Source organism: Siphateles boraxobius, unplaced genomic scaffold (assembly GCF_051911475.1).
Source record: "Siphateles boraxobius isolate OS27281-9 unplaced genomic scaffold, OSU_SipBor_1 68, whole genome shotgun sequence".
NCBI classification, from domain to species: Eukaryota; Metazoa; Chordata; class Actinopteri; order Cypriniformes; family Leuciscidae; genus Siphateles; species Siphateles boraxobius.
Window position 1 is genome coordinate 4,847,691 of NW_027509195.1, and position 15,492 is coordinate 4,863,182.

At 38.7% G+C, this 15,492-nt stretch overlaps 1 protein-coding gene across 1 annotated transcript in view; it reads left to right on the top strand.

The window, feature by feature from the left end:
* Positions 1–2,170: 2,170 nt before the first annotated feature.
* oprl1 (opiate receptor-like 1) overlaps positions 2,171–15,492 on the top strand; it is a 49,992-nt gene continuing 36,670 nt past the window's right edge. Inside the window, exons 1-2 of the mRNA XM_077214289.1 lie at positions 2,171–2,440; positions 3,588–3,804. Coding sequence (XP_077070404.1) covers positions 3,596–3,804 — 209 coding nt within the window. The 5' untranslated portion in view covers positions 2,171–2,440; positions 3,588–3,595. The remainder of the gene's footprint in view (positions 2,441–3,587; positions 3,805–15,492) is intronic.

The window sequence follows — 15,492 nt, forward strand, 5'->3', positions numbered from 1 at the left end:
GTTATTTTAATATTAATATGTGATGAAGGACTTTGAAAGAAGTTTGACAACTAGTTTACAGTTAGACTAGGCTAGCTATCGATAACGTTACACTGACACAACTTGTTAATGCTCTGAAAACGCAGCTAATATCAAATCCATAACTTTTTGATTAAGTTCAAATTTCCAGGTCAACCACATCCCACTACCTTTTAATATCATCCGATAACTAATTCAATGCCGATTTGTTGCTTTGCCCACTTACCACTTCAAGACCATCTGTAAAACATTGCCAGCTCAACGTGCGAGACGAGTGAGTTGTTTGAACATACACAGCAAAGATTCTAGAGCGCTAGCTCGTAGCGCTATAAATTTGATACACACAGACACACCATATTAGGAAAAAGGGGCGGATTTATTACACATCCAGAGGAATACATTTGAGTCGTTAGGCTCTGGTAATTATGGAGCATAATAGGAATAAAGTTGTGACAAAAAAATTATCAGGGAGGAAAAATCTGAGGGGGCACGTGCCCCCTCACTTTGAATGGGCATGACGCCACTGGATGCAGCAAAAGGAAATGTGATCATATTGGAAGTTAAAGGACTGAATTAACAAAAATATTATAATATAAGACACTTTACGAGCTGAATGTGTGAAACCAACATACAAATCCACTGGTATTAATCGTTTGTCTCAAAACTTACTGAGCTCTATGTGACAACTTGCCCTGGTCTGCCGTATATTGTGACTTTATACTCCATGTTTTCTGCTAAAAGCTGAGAGTTTGTCTGTTTTACTTTTGTATGTTTCAGCACCATGGACAGCGATCCGTCTGACGCCTATGTAAACCTAAGTTTCCACCAGCAGTGCAGAAATAAAGCATGTCAAATTGTAACATTTCATTGAGCAGGTTGCTCTCTCAGACATTACTTTCTATTAATATATAACGCTTTGCATATTCCGTTAACTGAACTAGGTTCACAGTGCGAGAAACTGCTTAGGAGAGCTAAAAATTCATGGAGCAAAATGTTAATGAGTCCACATTAATGCACAAAGTACTGTGATCCTCCAATGCAAGTTTCCTTTAGGCATAAAAAAAAAAAAAAAAAAAGAATCAACCAAAGCTTGTGACTGATGAGTGTCAGATGTTGTCAAAGTAACAATGCTGTGATTTACGGTGCGTTGATACCTGAGCTGAGCATGAGCTCCCCCTGTAGCCAACACTCCCCTTCAAACTCTCATTAAAGTTCTCAGAGCTGAAACATTTAAGGGCAGAACATACAACATGTATCACTGATGTTTAGCTGAGAAAGCATTTGTGCCCTTCTCAGTTCTCTGTCACATGGCTGAGGAAAGAAATGTGCATGCAAAATCAGCTGCATCCTGCAAAATAAATGACGTACCCATTAAAACTGTTGCACTTTTGCAATCTGCTGCAATTATCACAAATGATGCTTGAATATAAGAATTTGAGGCCAGAGAGGCACATGAAGTGTCATGAGAAGTGAAACATGGGTGGTTGATTATAACATATACATTGATGTTATTTGTCAACAAGATTTTAGGTAAAATGTATTTAAATACACATTGAAGCGAAAGTGTATATATGCTGCAACTGATCACCTTTTATCTTATTAGCTTTTCATCATTTTATTTATCTTTTTGCCTTAAAGCACAGTGCACAAAATCAGGGCTGTAAAAACACATTTTTTTTAGTATCATTGATATACTATTATAGTTGTTTATATGTTGTATTTTGAATTAGATTTTAATTTTACATTATCTGTTTCCATTTAAATTTTAATTCAATGTTTAGTAATTTTATTTTTATAGTTTTATTAAGTTTTCGATTTTAGTTTTAGTAGGCCTACTTGGAACAGCTGTATATTATGTTTTTAGTTTTATTTATACACAGACATAATAATAATTTAAACAATATGTATTTTGCCTCGTTAAACATAATACATTTTAGTAATATGTAAAGTAAATGATACTTTTCTAAAAACATAGTTCATACAGACTGACTCTCCACCAAAGACACCTGTTCAGACGCGCGCGCGCGTGCCACTGACACCTGCATGCGCGCGCCACCCCTGCGTAATCAGCGTTTTGGTTAGTGCGTGTCAGGAGAGAGAGAGAGAGAGAGAGAGAGAGAGAGAGAGAGAGAGAGAGAGAGAGAGAGAGAGAGAGAGAGAGATACCTAGTGGAGATGTAAGTCGCTGCTGAAGATTCGCAACAACAAGCAAGTGCTTTAGAGCACCTCCCCCTCCCACTGCGCTTGTTCAAAAAAAAAATTGTTTCTCTTTTTCTTGAGATGCACAGGGATGTGAATATCTTTAGCTGTTGGAAACAGAGCTCTGAGACTGCTTAAAACAAAGAATAGCAGAAACAAGCATTCGTCGCTTGCTTACTGGAGTCGGACGCATAAGCGATCGCACGGGATTTCTCCAAACAGCGGTATGTGCTTATTTGAATCTTCCTGAAACGATGTGATAGAAATTATTGTAGGCTATACTTTGTCTGCTCCGGTGTGGATGTTATCAGGAATTTCGCATGGATGGGTTGATTTCTGTGTAGCCAAACTGTGTAATGTATTTCATGCGCAAACTGTTGACAGTGCAGTAGAATGTTCACTATGCGCTTCCTCGCATATCACCCCTACCTCATCAACTGTAGCTAAATTCATTCAGGTCAATGACGAATAATGCTGTCTGAGATCTAAAAGGGAAAGCGTAAAAAAAAAAAATGTAAAACACGTTTCAAATTCTAAATGTTATATTTGTGCTCCGTTTTTTTCAAGTAAACACATTTTTCCAAACATGTTTACAAGGTAAAATAAATATTTTACTAGTATATTTCTGAGCCATAAATATCAATATGTTTTACTCAGGGATACTCAATTTGAACGAACAACGCATTTTTAATATGGTTAAAATCTATATTTTCATAAAACTTAAGAGGCTAGTGGTTTGTTGTCATGTCACATGACAACAAAATGGCTGCCTGCATATTGGTTACACCAGACTGACTGATTTGGCGGACAAAGTTTTTCAAATAATAATATTTTAAAACTATATTACTTAACTGCATATTTTTGTTTATATTTATGTGCATTTAAGAGACACATACTTTTAATCAAAAGGCGAGTTACTAAAGAGGAGCAAAAGCCAATTCTTCAAAGAGCCAACAATTCGTACAATGTTAGGCTTTTACACAGCTAGATTAGGAAGCACGTTTTTTTGTTGAATAAATAATTAAATATTGATTTTTTTTTTTTTTTACCACAAAAATATGAAAATGAATTTGAATTCATAAACTGAAAACATGTTCATCATTTGTATTCACGTTACTAGACACTTCAAGTCTGGGTGAATTAGATTTTCTTAACAACTTAGTAGATCCGGACAAAAAATAAGCATCACATTCTTAACCTGTTTATGTAAGATTAACCAAGCTAAAACCAGTAGAATAACAATCTCTTTCTATGCCTGTTTTCATGTGAGATAGACAGTATGGAGACATTGACTCAGCATTTTTGTGTTGTTGTTTTTTTATTTTATTTTTTTATTGTGTGTGTGTGTGTGTGTGTGTGTGTGTGTGATAGCTGCACTCATGGAGTACTCAAATGATTCCACCGGCTTTGCTGACCCCAGACACTTCCATCTGTACAACGAATCCCTGTTCCAGAACAACTTCAGCTCCTTCAACGGGACTGACAGCTTCTTCCCAAGGGGCGTCAAGATCACTATAGCAGTGGTCTACATGTTCGTCTGTGTGGTGGGGCTGGTTGGAAACTGCCTGGTCATGTACGTCATTATCAGGTAAGCTGACAGGTCAAACAGGATCGAACTATATTATTTTATAATAAATGAGGAATTGTAATCTGTGGTTTTGGCACTGCAGTGCACCAATAGTACACCACACTGTCATGGATATTTATTTGAGACTCATAAGGAAAAAACTCTGCATCCTGACAGCAGATCACTGGGTCATGACCTTCAGCACAGTAACTGAAGCGTTTATTTACAGGAGTGGACAATTCAGTATCCAAAGTAGCCATTGAAAGTGATCTTTTCTTTTCTTACACTGGCCCACCCAGTGGCATGGTTTTATAGCAGAACTTTCTGTTTGATTGGAAACAGTCATCATTTGAAACAGAAAAAGGAAAATTCTGTCCAAACCTGTATGTCTTTGTTTATTCTGCTGAACACAAAAGAAGAAGAATGTCTCAGTATATTTATGTTGGTCCATATTATAAAATCAGTGGTTTCCAATGTTGTTTTGGACCCCATTGACTTTCATTGTACAGAATAAAAACTGTTGAAACATTCTTTAAAAAATCTTCTTTTGGCATTAGGGTGAATACATTTTTGGGCGAACTATCCTTTAAAGGAATTGAGAGAAGGCAAACCAAATTTAACATCTACTGTATACAGCTGAGACCCCCAATGCACAATCATTCCACCCAGCAGGCTTTGATCACTATCGACAGCTCTTTGAACCTAGAGATTTTCATCCTGTGTTGTATTACAAAATGCAAGTGCTTGGTTCTGGAGTTTTATGAGTGTAGCTACAATGGTTGGTCCCAAATCTATATCTTACTAACCATTGCATTTTTTCCTCTCTTTTTCCCCAAATCAGTGTTTTCTTGTTTACCCTATTTTCTCATTTCATGGACCATCTGGAAGTGCCAAGTGTTGCATCAATCCTTCACAATTTATCTCACTTCCTTTTTTATACCGTAGATGCCATAAACTAGTCTCTTAGCAATTGTTATTGACTGTTTCATCATCTAGTTGTACGCCAATATAATTTCAGAATGAGAATCCAATAATTATAATGGGAACCAACATAAAGTAAGCTAAATAGACAGAATACGGACATATCTACCCACAATCCTTTGGATTTCATAGCAAGGTCACATATGTAGCCAATTTAATTCCATTTGGTTTCAGACAACTGGGTTGCATCCAAAAGCAGAGGCAGCTGTCTTGCTGCTTCTATGATCAGACAGTCAGTGCATTAACAGGCGGTGCTTGTATGAAGACATCTTTTAAGAAATCTGGTTTGTCTGTTTCAATCTGGTTTCACTCTTTCAACGGTACCATGCAGTCACGTCTAATGATCTAAAACATATTCAAATGAGCTCATTATTCCAAAAGTAGATCATCATAAGCTGAAAAGAAAATCCAAAATTAGAATTCTGTCATCATTTATAACTATCATGTCGTTCCAAACCTGTATAACTTTCTTGCTTTTGTGGAACTTACAAGAAGATATTTTGAGAAATGTCTGAATGTTTTTTTTTGTTTTTTTGTCATACAGTGGAAGTCACTAAAATGGTTTGGTTACGAACATTCTTCAAAATATCCTATTGTTTGTTCCGCATATGAAAGAAATGATGAGTAAATGATGACAGAATTTGCTGAGTAAATGATGACAGAATCTTCATTTTTGGGTGAACTATCCCTTTAAGCATCATTTTGGTTTCGGATACAGCCATGAACAGAACTGTACATCTGATTGTCTCTGATTATCCTGTAATGATGTTCTATCATGATGCATAGTGATGTATCAGTGACTAATCATCAGGCAGCCTCGGTTTCCTGTTCTGTGCTGAATCTTTAGGCCATCACCCACTCAGACCCAGCTCACCCACCTTCTCCATCTGCTGGCATGCGTGGAGGCCACAAATGTGTTTACTGTTCCTCCCTCACTGAAGGAAAGTGTATGATTATGAGTCTGGTGTATCATTGCTTTTGCTTGGATGAGTGCCGTTGATGATTTCAGCTGTGAAGGTTGTGGCATGTTCTCTTTGTTCACTCTCTTACACTCTCTGTACATTGTTGTATTGTTTTATCTATATCTTGCATGTTCTGTTGTGTCATCGTATAATCATGTGTTTTTGTGTAGGAATGAGGATGTAAGCGGTTTTCTTCTGCAGTGCTGTTCTTTCCCTCTTTAAGAGAAAAGTGTGCAATGTTTCACCAATCTCACCCATTCAGAAGCATCAACCCAGTGGCAGGATTAAACTGTATATGCATCAAACTAATCACTTTGTCTTGTGCTGGTCTAAATGCTGAGTGGATCCACTTTCTAAATGCAGTTGTTCCTGGAAGGCCTTTAATGGTTGAGCGATTTCCATGAGTTTCATCTCTGTTCATGTCTTGGTTGTGTGATGACATCGACTAGTGTCTCTTCACAGTTAAAACAGATTGAAGTCTCAGATGTTTGACCATTTTTGACTGTTGAGGATGTTATTTGATGGCTGGTAATTCCATCCATCCGTCCGTCCGTCCGTCCGTCCGTCCGTCCGTGGTGGTTGAGGAGAGATTCCCTGATATTATTGTAAAGCACTTTGGATGTACAGTAGTACGTATGTCTGTCCGTCCATCCATCCATCCATCCACATTGTCTGTCTATTTGAGCGTTTACATCCATCCATTTTTTGCTATATTCATTTGTTTGTCCATCCATCCATCCATGGGTTGATCTATTTGTGTGCATCCATCCATCCGTCCATCCATCCATCTATCTATCCATCTATGAATCCATATATATCCTGACTATCCTTGCGAATCCATCAATTTGTCTCTATTTCTATCTCTCTCTTCGTTCTTCCATCCTTCCATAAATCAGTCTATCCATCCATCTGTTTGTTTATCCATCCATCCATTGGTTTGTCTGTCTATCCATGCACATCCTTGCATACTGTACTTCGGTCTGTCTGCTTGTCCATCTGTCTGTCCATCCATTAATCTTCTAAGAACTCCCTGGATGAGATGTGTTTATGGGCATTTGGAGAGAATTCTCTTCCAGTTGACTCAGCTGAGGCCTGTCAGATCGATACCAGGGCTGTAATGAATTCATCCTTTCTCACTGGACTGAAGAGAGTACATTATAAGGAGGAATGAATTTGAAGCTGCATAACAGCTTTAGCACCATCTTGGCATGCCCTAAATTCTAAATGTTGTTTGGCTTTAGTAATACTAGCTGATGTCAATTCATCATGAATATTAGAGGTTTTTGATGTGGCGTCTTTTGTGGTTTACTTTCCTTTTTTTCCTGTGTAAAATTATTTTAATAGAATTAAATCACTTTATGACTGGCCTCCATTTACTATAAGATGCAACTCCACCAAAGGCTTGATTAATTTGATCTCACGTCCAATGGCAATGTTTTTTTGTTTGTTTGTCTAGTTTGTGCAGATTTCAGGTTGAATGCAAAGTACAGTCCTTTGATGGTTTCAGACATGGCGTATGTCTCATATATGATTTTATTTGTTTATTCATTGGTGCATGGTCAATGTGCTAGGGCCTCTTCAGTGACTCATGCCAGTGACTGTCTGACCTTATTGGCTCATTATATATCAGTATATATATCAGTATATATATATATATATATATATATATGCTGTTGCAAGTGAGCCTGGAGTAACGTGAACATCCAAACTATAGAATCTAATAAATGTGTGCAGACCAGCCTGTTGCATCACATACTTGCTGCAAGGGGGCACCTCTTGCTAAAGCCCTGCAGAAACGCAGCCCCCCTTGTAGAATGAGCCCCAACGCCTAGAGGGGACGCTGAACTTGACCGTGCGCCTCATAGGCTATAGCATCTCTCACACAATGCGACAGTTTGCTTTGTGGTGGCCATAATAACCTGACTGTCTTGGAGAGGAACATGTTCTATGGCCCCTTTGTCCAGCAGAGTTTGCAGTTAGTTCTTGTATCAGCAAGTTTGTCTGTTCTGGTTTCACGGTAGTGGAGACCACGGTGTTGAAACGTGGAGGACAGTGCACAAACTGTATTCTGTAGCCTTTTCCTACGGTTATCAAAACCCAAGAAGATATGTTTGGCAGTAGTTTCCAAGCTGCCACCTCCTCCGAAAGGGGCACCAATTTCGAGGCAACATCTGGTGACGCAATGTCTTGTGACACAACGTCTTGTTTGGTGAATGTTAAATATTCCGTGTCCTGGGAACCGAATATTTAATATTTCTCTGGAAACCTCTTCCCCCGAAACACAGGAGGTGACGGGGATGGAACAGCGGTGTCGCGAACAAGCTACTTAATATATTTTTACGTGCCCCGTCCCAGGGAGCTTTCTTTTTTTCGCAGCAGGTCAGCTTGTTGCTCCAGCCATAGTGTGCAGAGCATCACCACCATGATGAAGGAACCGATGACTGAAACACCTTCCCTACCAGCATGGATGTTGTTCTGCAAGGCTTGGTGGGGAGTGCTTACTTTTTAAGTGATGATGAGTGTCTCTTCTAACTGGAGCATCATTGTATAACCACGTGCCCTTGCACCCATGATTGTTGAATATGTTGACGTCAAGGGCACAAACACACTTGAAGGCGAGAGACTGTCGCTGAGGCCCCTCCCCAGGCCACCGGAAATAAATCTGCTCTTACTTTGAGCACTTGCTCTTTCTCCTGTGGCCAGTCTAGCTGTAGTCTGGCCACTGCATGAGTGACCACCTTGAGTAACTCCTCATGTGCTTCATCACAGCGGGAGGAGCGCTCGGAGGTGGTGTTCTCATAGTCCATCTCCAGATGGCTATTTTGCCATTTAATTCCTCAGAACTAAATGCAGTCAAAGACCAGCCAGACAAGATATTAATACAATCATCTGGCTTTTCAGATTAGATGAATATTAAATAATTTCTCAGAGGTAGATGCAGCCTAAATGTTAACATTTTAAACAGGTTTAGAACATGAGGGTGAGTAAATGACAAAAGGATACTAATTTTTGGTTGAACTATTTTTCACTCGAATCCTGTGTAAGCTTTTCAAGCAGAGCGCACAGCAGCTGATATCATCTTCTTCTGCGATCTCTGCCCTGGACTTTACTGCTCCAGTGATGCTATAGAGCCTAAACACCTTGCTGTCATTGAGGTCATCACTTTGTTTTTGAAAGGCTCAAAAGCACATTTATGCACGTATTAAGTAGAACAATGCTATACTTGAAGATCTATAAACCTCACCTTACTCCAAATGCACAGGTTACCTGGGAAATTACAATTGAATAGTAAATCCTTCGACTTAGAGACCTGAAAAACCCTTCCATGAGCCTCCAGCAGAAGGTATAGATGTAATTAATTTATGTAGAAAAAAAATGCTTCAGAGCACCTTATGATAGTCTTTGTGCAAACAAAGTGATGTTTAAATTATATTTAATTTAGTTAAACCTTTTATGGCTGACCCCTTTTCTCTGTCTACAATCACCTCACTGTCTTTGTCTCAGAGGCACAGGTTGACAAAGATTTCCAACCTCTTAATTAAGATATAAAAGAGCCTTTCTTTTCTATCTGTGGTCACTTTATCATCAGGCAAATGCTCTCTCTGCGTCCCTTACAAGGTGGATGGGAATTACAATTGGCGTCATTAGTTTTACTTCATTGCTTCTTGGTGTATTACAAAAAATAAAAGGCTCCTATGAGCAAGTGCATTGTTGCATTTGAATCGTGAGATCCTCTGCACAACAATTCATTAACTGTGATCAAAGCTAAAAATTGCTTGTCGGAATTGCTTGTGGTGCATAATACTATCTCAGATCAAACAGAGTATTCAGCCTAAATGTTTCAATCATGTCTCTTGAATAAAACAATATCCTTTGAAATCTGAGATTTTGAAGGCACACACTTATTTAGGTCTTTGGCTTTGTCATGTTTCCCAGATCATCAGAAATGAAGCCGTTTGCTTGATGTTGAACAATTAGAAGAATCTGAAAGTTTTAACGGTGATGTTCACCCTAGTGAAAACACTTTAACCTAATGACCAAGCTCTGGAAAGTCATTTTGCCAAAAAAAGGCAAGTCACTTAACATCTGCTCTGTCCCTGAATCATCCTTTGACTGAACAGACAGAACAGACTGTGGGCAAAGTGGCACATCACAAGAAGGAAGATGACAGCACCATGACTCTTAACAGAAGGAATTGAAAGGGCTATTTGCGTGACTAATAGTGTGATGCTTTTGGCCTTGAATTAATTAATTAATCATTTCATTAAAAAAAAATACTGTTTGACTTAAACCTTTTTTTGCACAACGATATCCAAAGGCTTTCCAGTTGTTTTTGATTTACTGGATGAGGCCCCCTTAAGGGTCCGACCGCCACTGCTAAACCTGTTAAAGTGTGTGTGTATGTGTGTGTGTGTGTGTACAGTTGTAATTTAAATTATTCAACCCCCATTGCAAATCAAGTTTGTTGGCAAAATGTAAAGACTTTCAGCTGTTCAACAACAAAATAGTTCAAGTGGTTTCCCCAAATCCAACTGGAAATGCAACTTTTAATTACTTCTGAAGTCTCAAAATTATTCAAAACCCTAAATAGAATCCCTCACAACTGCACAAATCTGCAAAAACAGGTGTTTTCGTAAGCATACCTGATGCAACTAATCAAGGGCTTCATTAGTTGCACCAGGAGTGCTTGAGCGAGAACACCTAAACTGGCTAAATTTGTTGATTGTCACGTTTGACTGTCAAAATGTAAAAAAAAAAAAATGGTCCAAAAAGTTAAGAGAAGATACTATCGCCCTTCAAAAACAAGAAACAGGATACAAAAAAGTAGCGAAGGCAAAAATTATTCGACACCGTTGGAAGAATAGTTTGCTAGTTCAGGGTTAAAAGAACAGTGGTCACACCTGGAGGGGGCAGAAAAAGGAAGATATCAACGGCTGCAACCAGATTTCTGACAAGGCAGGTTCAGATAAACCCTTGAGTCACTGCAAAAGACCTGCAGCAAGACTTGGTGGCAACAGGCACTGAGGTTTCAGCTTGCCCAGTAAGGCAAGTATTAAATGCACACGGTTTCCATTGCCAGAACTTCAAGACGTAAACCATTACTTACCCAAAAGCACAAGAAAAGTGCTCAAAATCATATAAATAAGCCACAGAAGTTTTAGGATTCTGTTCTGTGGAGCAATGAAACAAAACTGAAACTTTTCGTCCCTATGGATCAGCTGTGTGTCTGGTGGAAGAAGAATGAAGCATGTCCTGAAAAGAACACTCTGCCTATAGTTAAGCAAAGTGGCTCGGTGATGCTCTGGGGCTGAAATGGATTCATTGAAGTATTAAGACATCCTAGGAGAAAACTGCATGCTGTCAGTGATGAAGCTGAAGCTTGGACATCATTGGACTTTCCAAAATGACAATGATCCCAAGCAAACCTCAAATTTCCACCAAGGCTTGGTTGCAGAAGAATTCCTGGAAGATTCTACAGTGGCATCACAGTCACTTGACTTTAACCCCATATAAAATATCTGGTGTTATTTAAAGTAGGTGGTTGTGGCACACAGACCCAATAATATTACTGAACTGGAGGCCATTGCTCATGAAGAATGGGCTAAGATCACTTAGAAATGCTGCCAGAAGCTGGTGTCTGGTTATCCGTCTCATTTGCAGCAAATTTAGCCAATATACCTGATATGCAATGGGAGATTAATAATTTCGATTACAACATATATATATGTGTGTGTGTGTGTGTGTGTGTGTATATATATATATATATATACACACACACACACACACACATATATATATATATAAATTCAATTCAATTCAAATTTATTTGTATAGCGCTTTTCACAATACACATTGTCTCAAAGCAGCTTTACAGAAAGTGCATTTCGGAAATGTACATAGAAAAATACAGTTAGTTAATCATGTATTAATTTATGGCATAACATATCGCCGGCTTTGAGTCGTCTCTTCACAGGCGTCGAGTCGTCTCTTCACAGGCGTTGGGGCATCTGAAGTTTCCGTGAGAGGCTGGATACAAACTGGAGCTGACGAACGCTATTTACCTCGGGACTAGCGTCCCGAGATAACAGCAGAAAGGCAGATGGGAAATAATTAGCATAGCTGATGTTCATAATGTTAATGCATTCGAACTGATTCAGCAGTAGTATTAAAGGTTAAGCATTAAGTGAATGCTACATTAAAGAGATGCGTCTTTAATCTAGTTTTAAACTGGGACAGCGAGTCTGAGTCTCGACCAATATCAGGAAGGCTATTCCAGAGTTTAGGAGCTAAATGTGAGAACGCCCTCCCTCCTTTAGTGGACTTAGATATCCTAGGAATGACCAGAAGCCTCGAAATTTAGTGATCTTAAAGAGCGCGATGGATTGTAGGGCGATAGAAGGTCTGGTAAATACACATGAGCTAAACCATTTAGGGCTTTATAGGTCAGTAGGAATACTTTGTAATTGATACGTAACTTAATAGGTAACCAGTGTAGAGATGATAAAATAGGTGTTATATGATCATATTTTCTTGATCTAGTAAGAACTCTAGCGGCTGCATTTTGCACTAACTGTAGCTTGTTTATTGAGGATGCAGGACAACCAGCTAATAAAGCATTACAGTAATCTAGTCTCGAGGTCATGAATGCATGAACTAACTTTTCTGCATCAGAAACAGATAGCATGTTACGTAGCTTAGGAATGTTTCTAAGGTGGAAAAAGGCTGTTCTTGTAATATATGAAATATGATTTTCGAAAGTCAAGTTGCGGTCTAGTATAACACCCAGGTCTTTTACTGTAGTGGATAAAGTAACAGGACATCCTTCTAAATTAAAGTTGTATTGTAAGGGATTTTGTGGGTAGTTTTTTGGACCAATAAGCAGTACCTCCGTTTTATCTGAATTTAATAGCAGGAAATTACAAGTCATCCAGCATTTTATATAATTTAGACACTCTGTCAATTTAGATAAGTTAGTGTTTTCATCTGGTCGTGATGAGATATATAATTGAGTGTCATCAGCATAATACTAATCGACCAGATGAAAACACTAACTTATCTAAATTGACAGAGTTAATTTAAATAAATTAATTGTTATGTTTAACAGTAAATTAATTCCATGTTTTCTTATAATATTACCAAGTGGCAGCATGTATATTGAGAATAGCAGAGGGCCTAACACCGATCCTTGCGGCACTCCATAGTCTACTGACGTTATCTTTGATTTTTCCCCATTTAAACAGACAAAATGGTAACGGTCTGATAAGTACGATCTAAACCAGCTTAATGCCTGTCCCTGAACACCAGTGTAGTTTTGTAGTCGATCCAAGAGTATTTTATGATCTATAGTGTTGAACGCAGCGCTAAGATCGAGTAGAACTAGTATTGAGATACAGCCTTGGTCAGAAGCTAAAAGTAAATAATTTGTAATTTTAACTAGCGCAGTTTCTGTGCTATGATGCGGTCTGAATCCCGACTGGAATTTTTCATATCATTTTCTTGCAAGAAAGAGCACAATTGAGCGGACACAACTTTTTCTAGTATTTTAGACATAAATGGAAGATTTGAGATGGGTCTGTAATTTGCTAAGTTATTTGGATCTAATTTCGGTTTCTTAATGAGAGGTTTTATTACTGCCAGCTTGAATATTTTTGGAACATGACCTAAAAATAAAGATGAGTTAATAATATTAAGAAGAGGCTCTTCCACTACAGGTAACACTTCTTTCAGTAGTTTAGTGGGTATTGGATCTAATAAACACGTTGTTGGTTTAGATGCAATGATAAGTTTATTTAGCTCTTCCTGTCCTATAGTTGTAAAGCGGTGTAGTTGTTCTAGAGGGGCCATAATTGAGGTTGAATCATAAGACATCATAGAGGATTGTATATTTACAATTGTGTTTCGGATGCTTTCTATTTTCTCATCGAAGTAATTCATAAAATCATTACTACTATGTTGTAACGGAATATTTTGCGCTGGTGATGTTTGTTTATTTGTTAGTCTAGCCACGGTGTTGAATAAAAACCTTGGATTATTTTGGTTATTTTCTATTAGTTTGCGAAGATGCTCAGCCCTGGCTGCTTTTAGAGCCTTTTTATAAGGTGACATACTGTCTTTCCACGCGATTCTAAAGACCTCTAAATTAGTTTGTTTCCATTTACGCTCTAAGTTACGAGTTTCTCTCTTGATTGCATGCGCTGTTGTACCATTGTGCTTTAGTTTTCTCTCTAACATTTTTTAATCTAGTTGGTGCAACAATATCTAGTGTACTAGAGAACATGGTGCTCAAACTGCTAGTCATTTCCTCTAGTTCATCTGTTTGTTTGGGTGCACTGAGCAGCTGAGATAGATCAGGTAAGCTATTTGAGAATCTATCTATAGTGGTTGGAAGGATTGTTCTGCCTGGTCGATAACGTGGCGCAATATGACAAATTTCAGCAGTACGTATTACGCAAGATACCATGTAATGATCAGTGAGATTGTCACTTTGCGGTATAATATTTATATCAGTTGGATTGGTTCCATATGATATAATTAAATCTAGTGTATGATTTAGACGATGAGTGGGACCACTGACGTTTTGCGTGATTCCAAAGGAGTTTAATAAATCTGTAAACGCAGCCCCTATCGCATCATTTGTATTATCTACGTGTATGTTAAAGTCTCCAACAATTATTGCTTTATCGACATTGACCAATAGATCTGAGAGAAAGTATGCAAACTCTTTTAGGAAGTCAGCATAGGGCTCTGGAGGTCTATATAGGGTAGCCAAGGCTAGAGATAATATGGATTTGTTTCTTACATCTAAGAGCGTAACATTTAGCACAAGTACTTCAAACGAATTAAACCTGTGACCTGTTTTCTGAGTAACATTAAGAATATCTCTATAGATTGTTGCAACACCGCCGCCACGACCGATCAGACGGGGCTCATGCTTATAACAGTATCCTGGTGGAGTAGACTCATTTAGACCGAAATAATCATTTGGTTTAAGCCAGGTTTCAGTAAGGCAAAGTACATCGAAACTATTATCTGTGACCATTTCATTTACAATAACCGCCTTAGGTGTGAGCGATCTAATGTTTAGAAGACCTAGCTTTAGAAATTGTTTTTGTTCACTGATATTTAGATTTTCTGGTTTAATTACAATAAGATTTTTGCTAGATCCTACACTAGATTTATTGTTTGGCCTCACTAAGCGAGGAATAAACACAGTTTCTATATAATGTTCTACACTACTTATATCAATTAAGTTGGGACAGCAAAGACTGTGGTTTGGACTTTGACTTACTAGTCATATGGTGTGTAACGTCTTGGAGATGTTGTCCGACAGAACAGCCGCTCCGATTCTGCTGGGGTGCAGGCCATCAGCACGGTAGAGCCTAGGTCGCTCCCAGAACAGATTCCAATTATTTACAAAGAGCAGTTTCTGTTCATTACACCATGACATTAACCATTCATTTAGAGCAAATAATCTACTGAACCTTTCTTGTCCTAGTCGGTACGTGGGAAGCGGTCCAGACACGATGATCGTTGCTTCAGGCGATGTGCTGCGAACCATCTCGATCAGGCTTCTGTAGTCCTTCTTCAGAACCTCCGTCTGCCGCAGCCTGATGTCGTTCGTTCCCGCGTGCAGCACGACAGCTCCGACGCGCTCGACACCGTTCAGGATCTCGGGAATCTGTGCAGCGACATCAAGAACACGAGCACCAGGAAAGCAGTGAGTGCGCACCTTACGCTTACCTGAGGTAGCACGGACATGATGGAC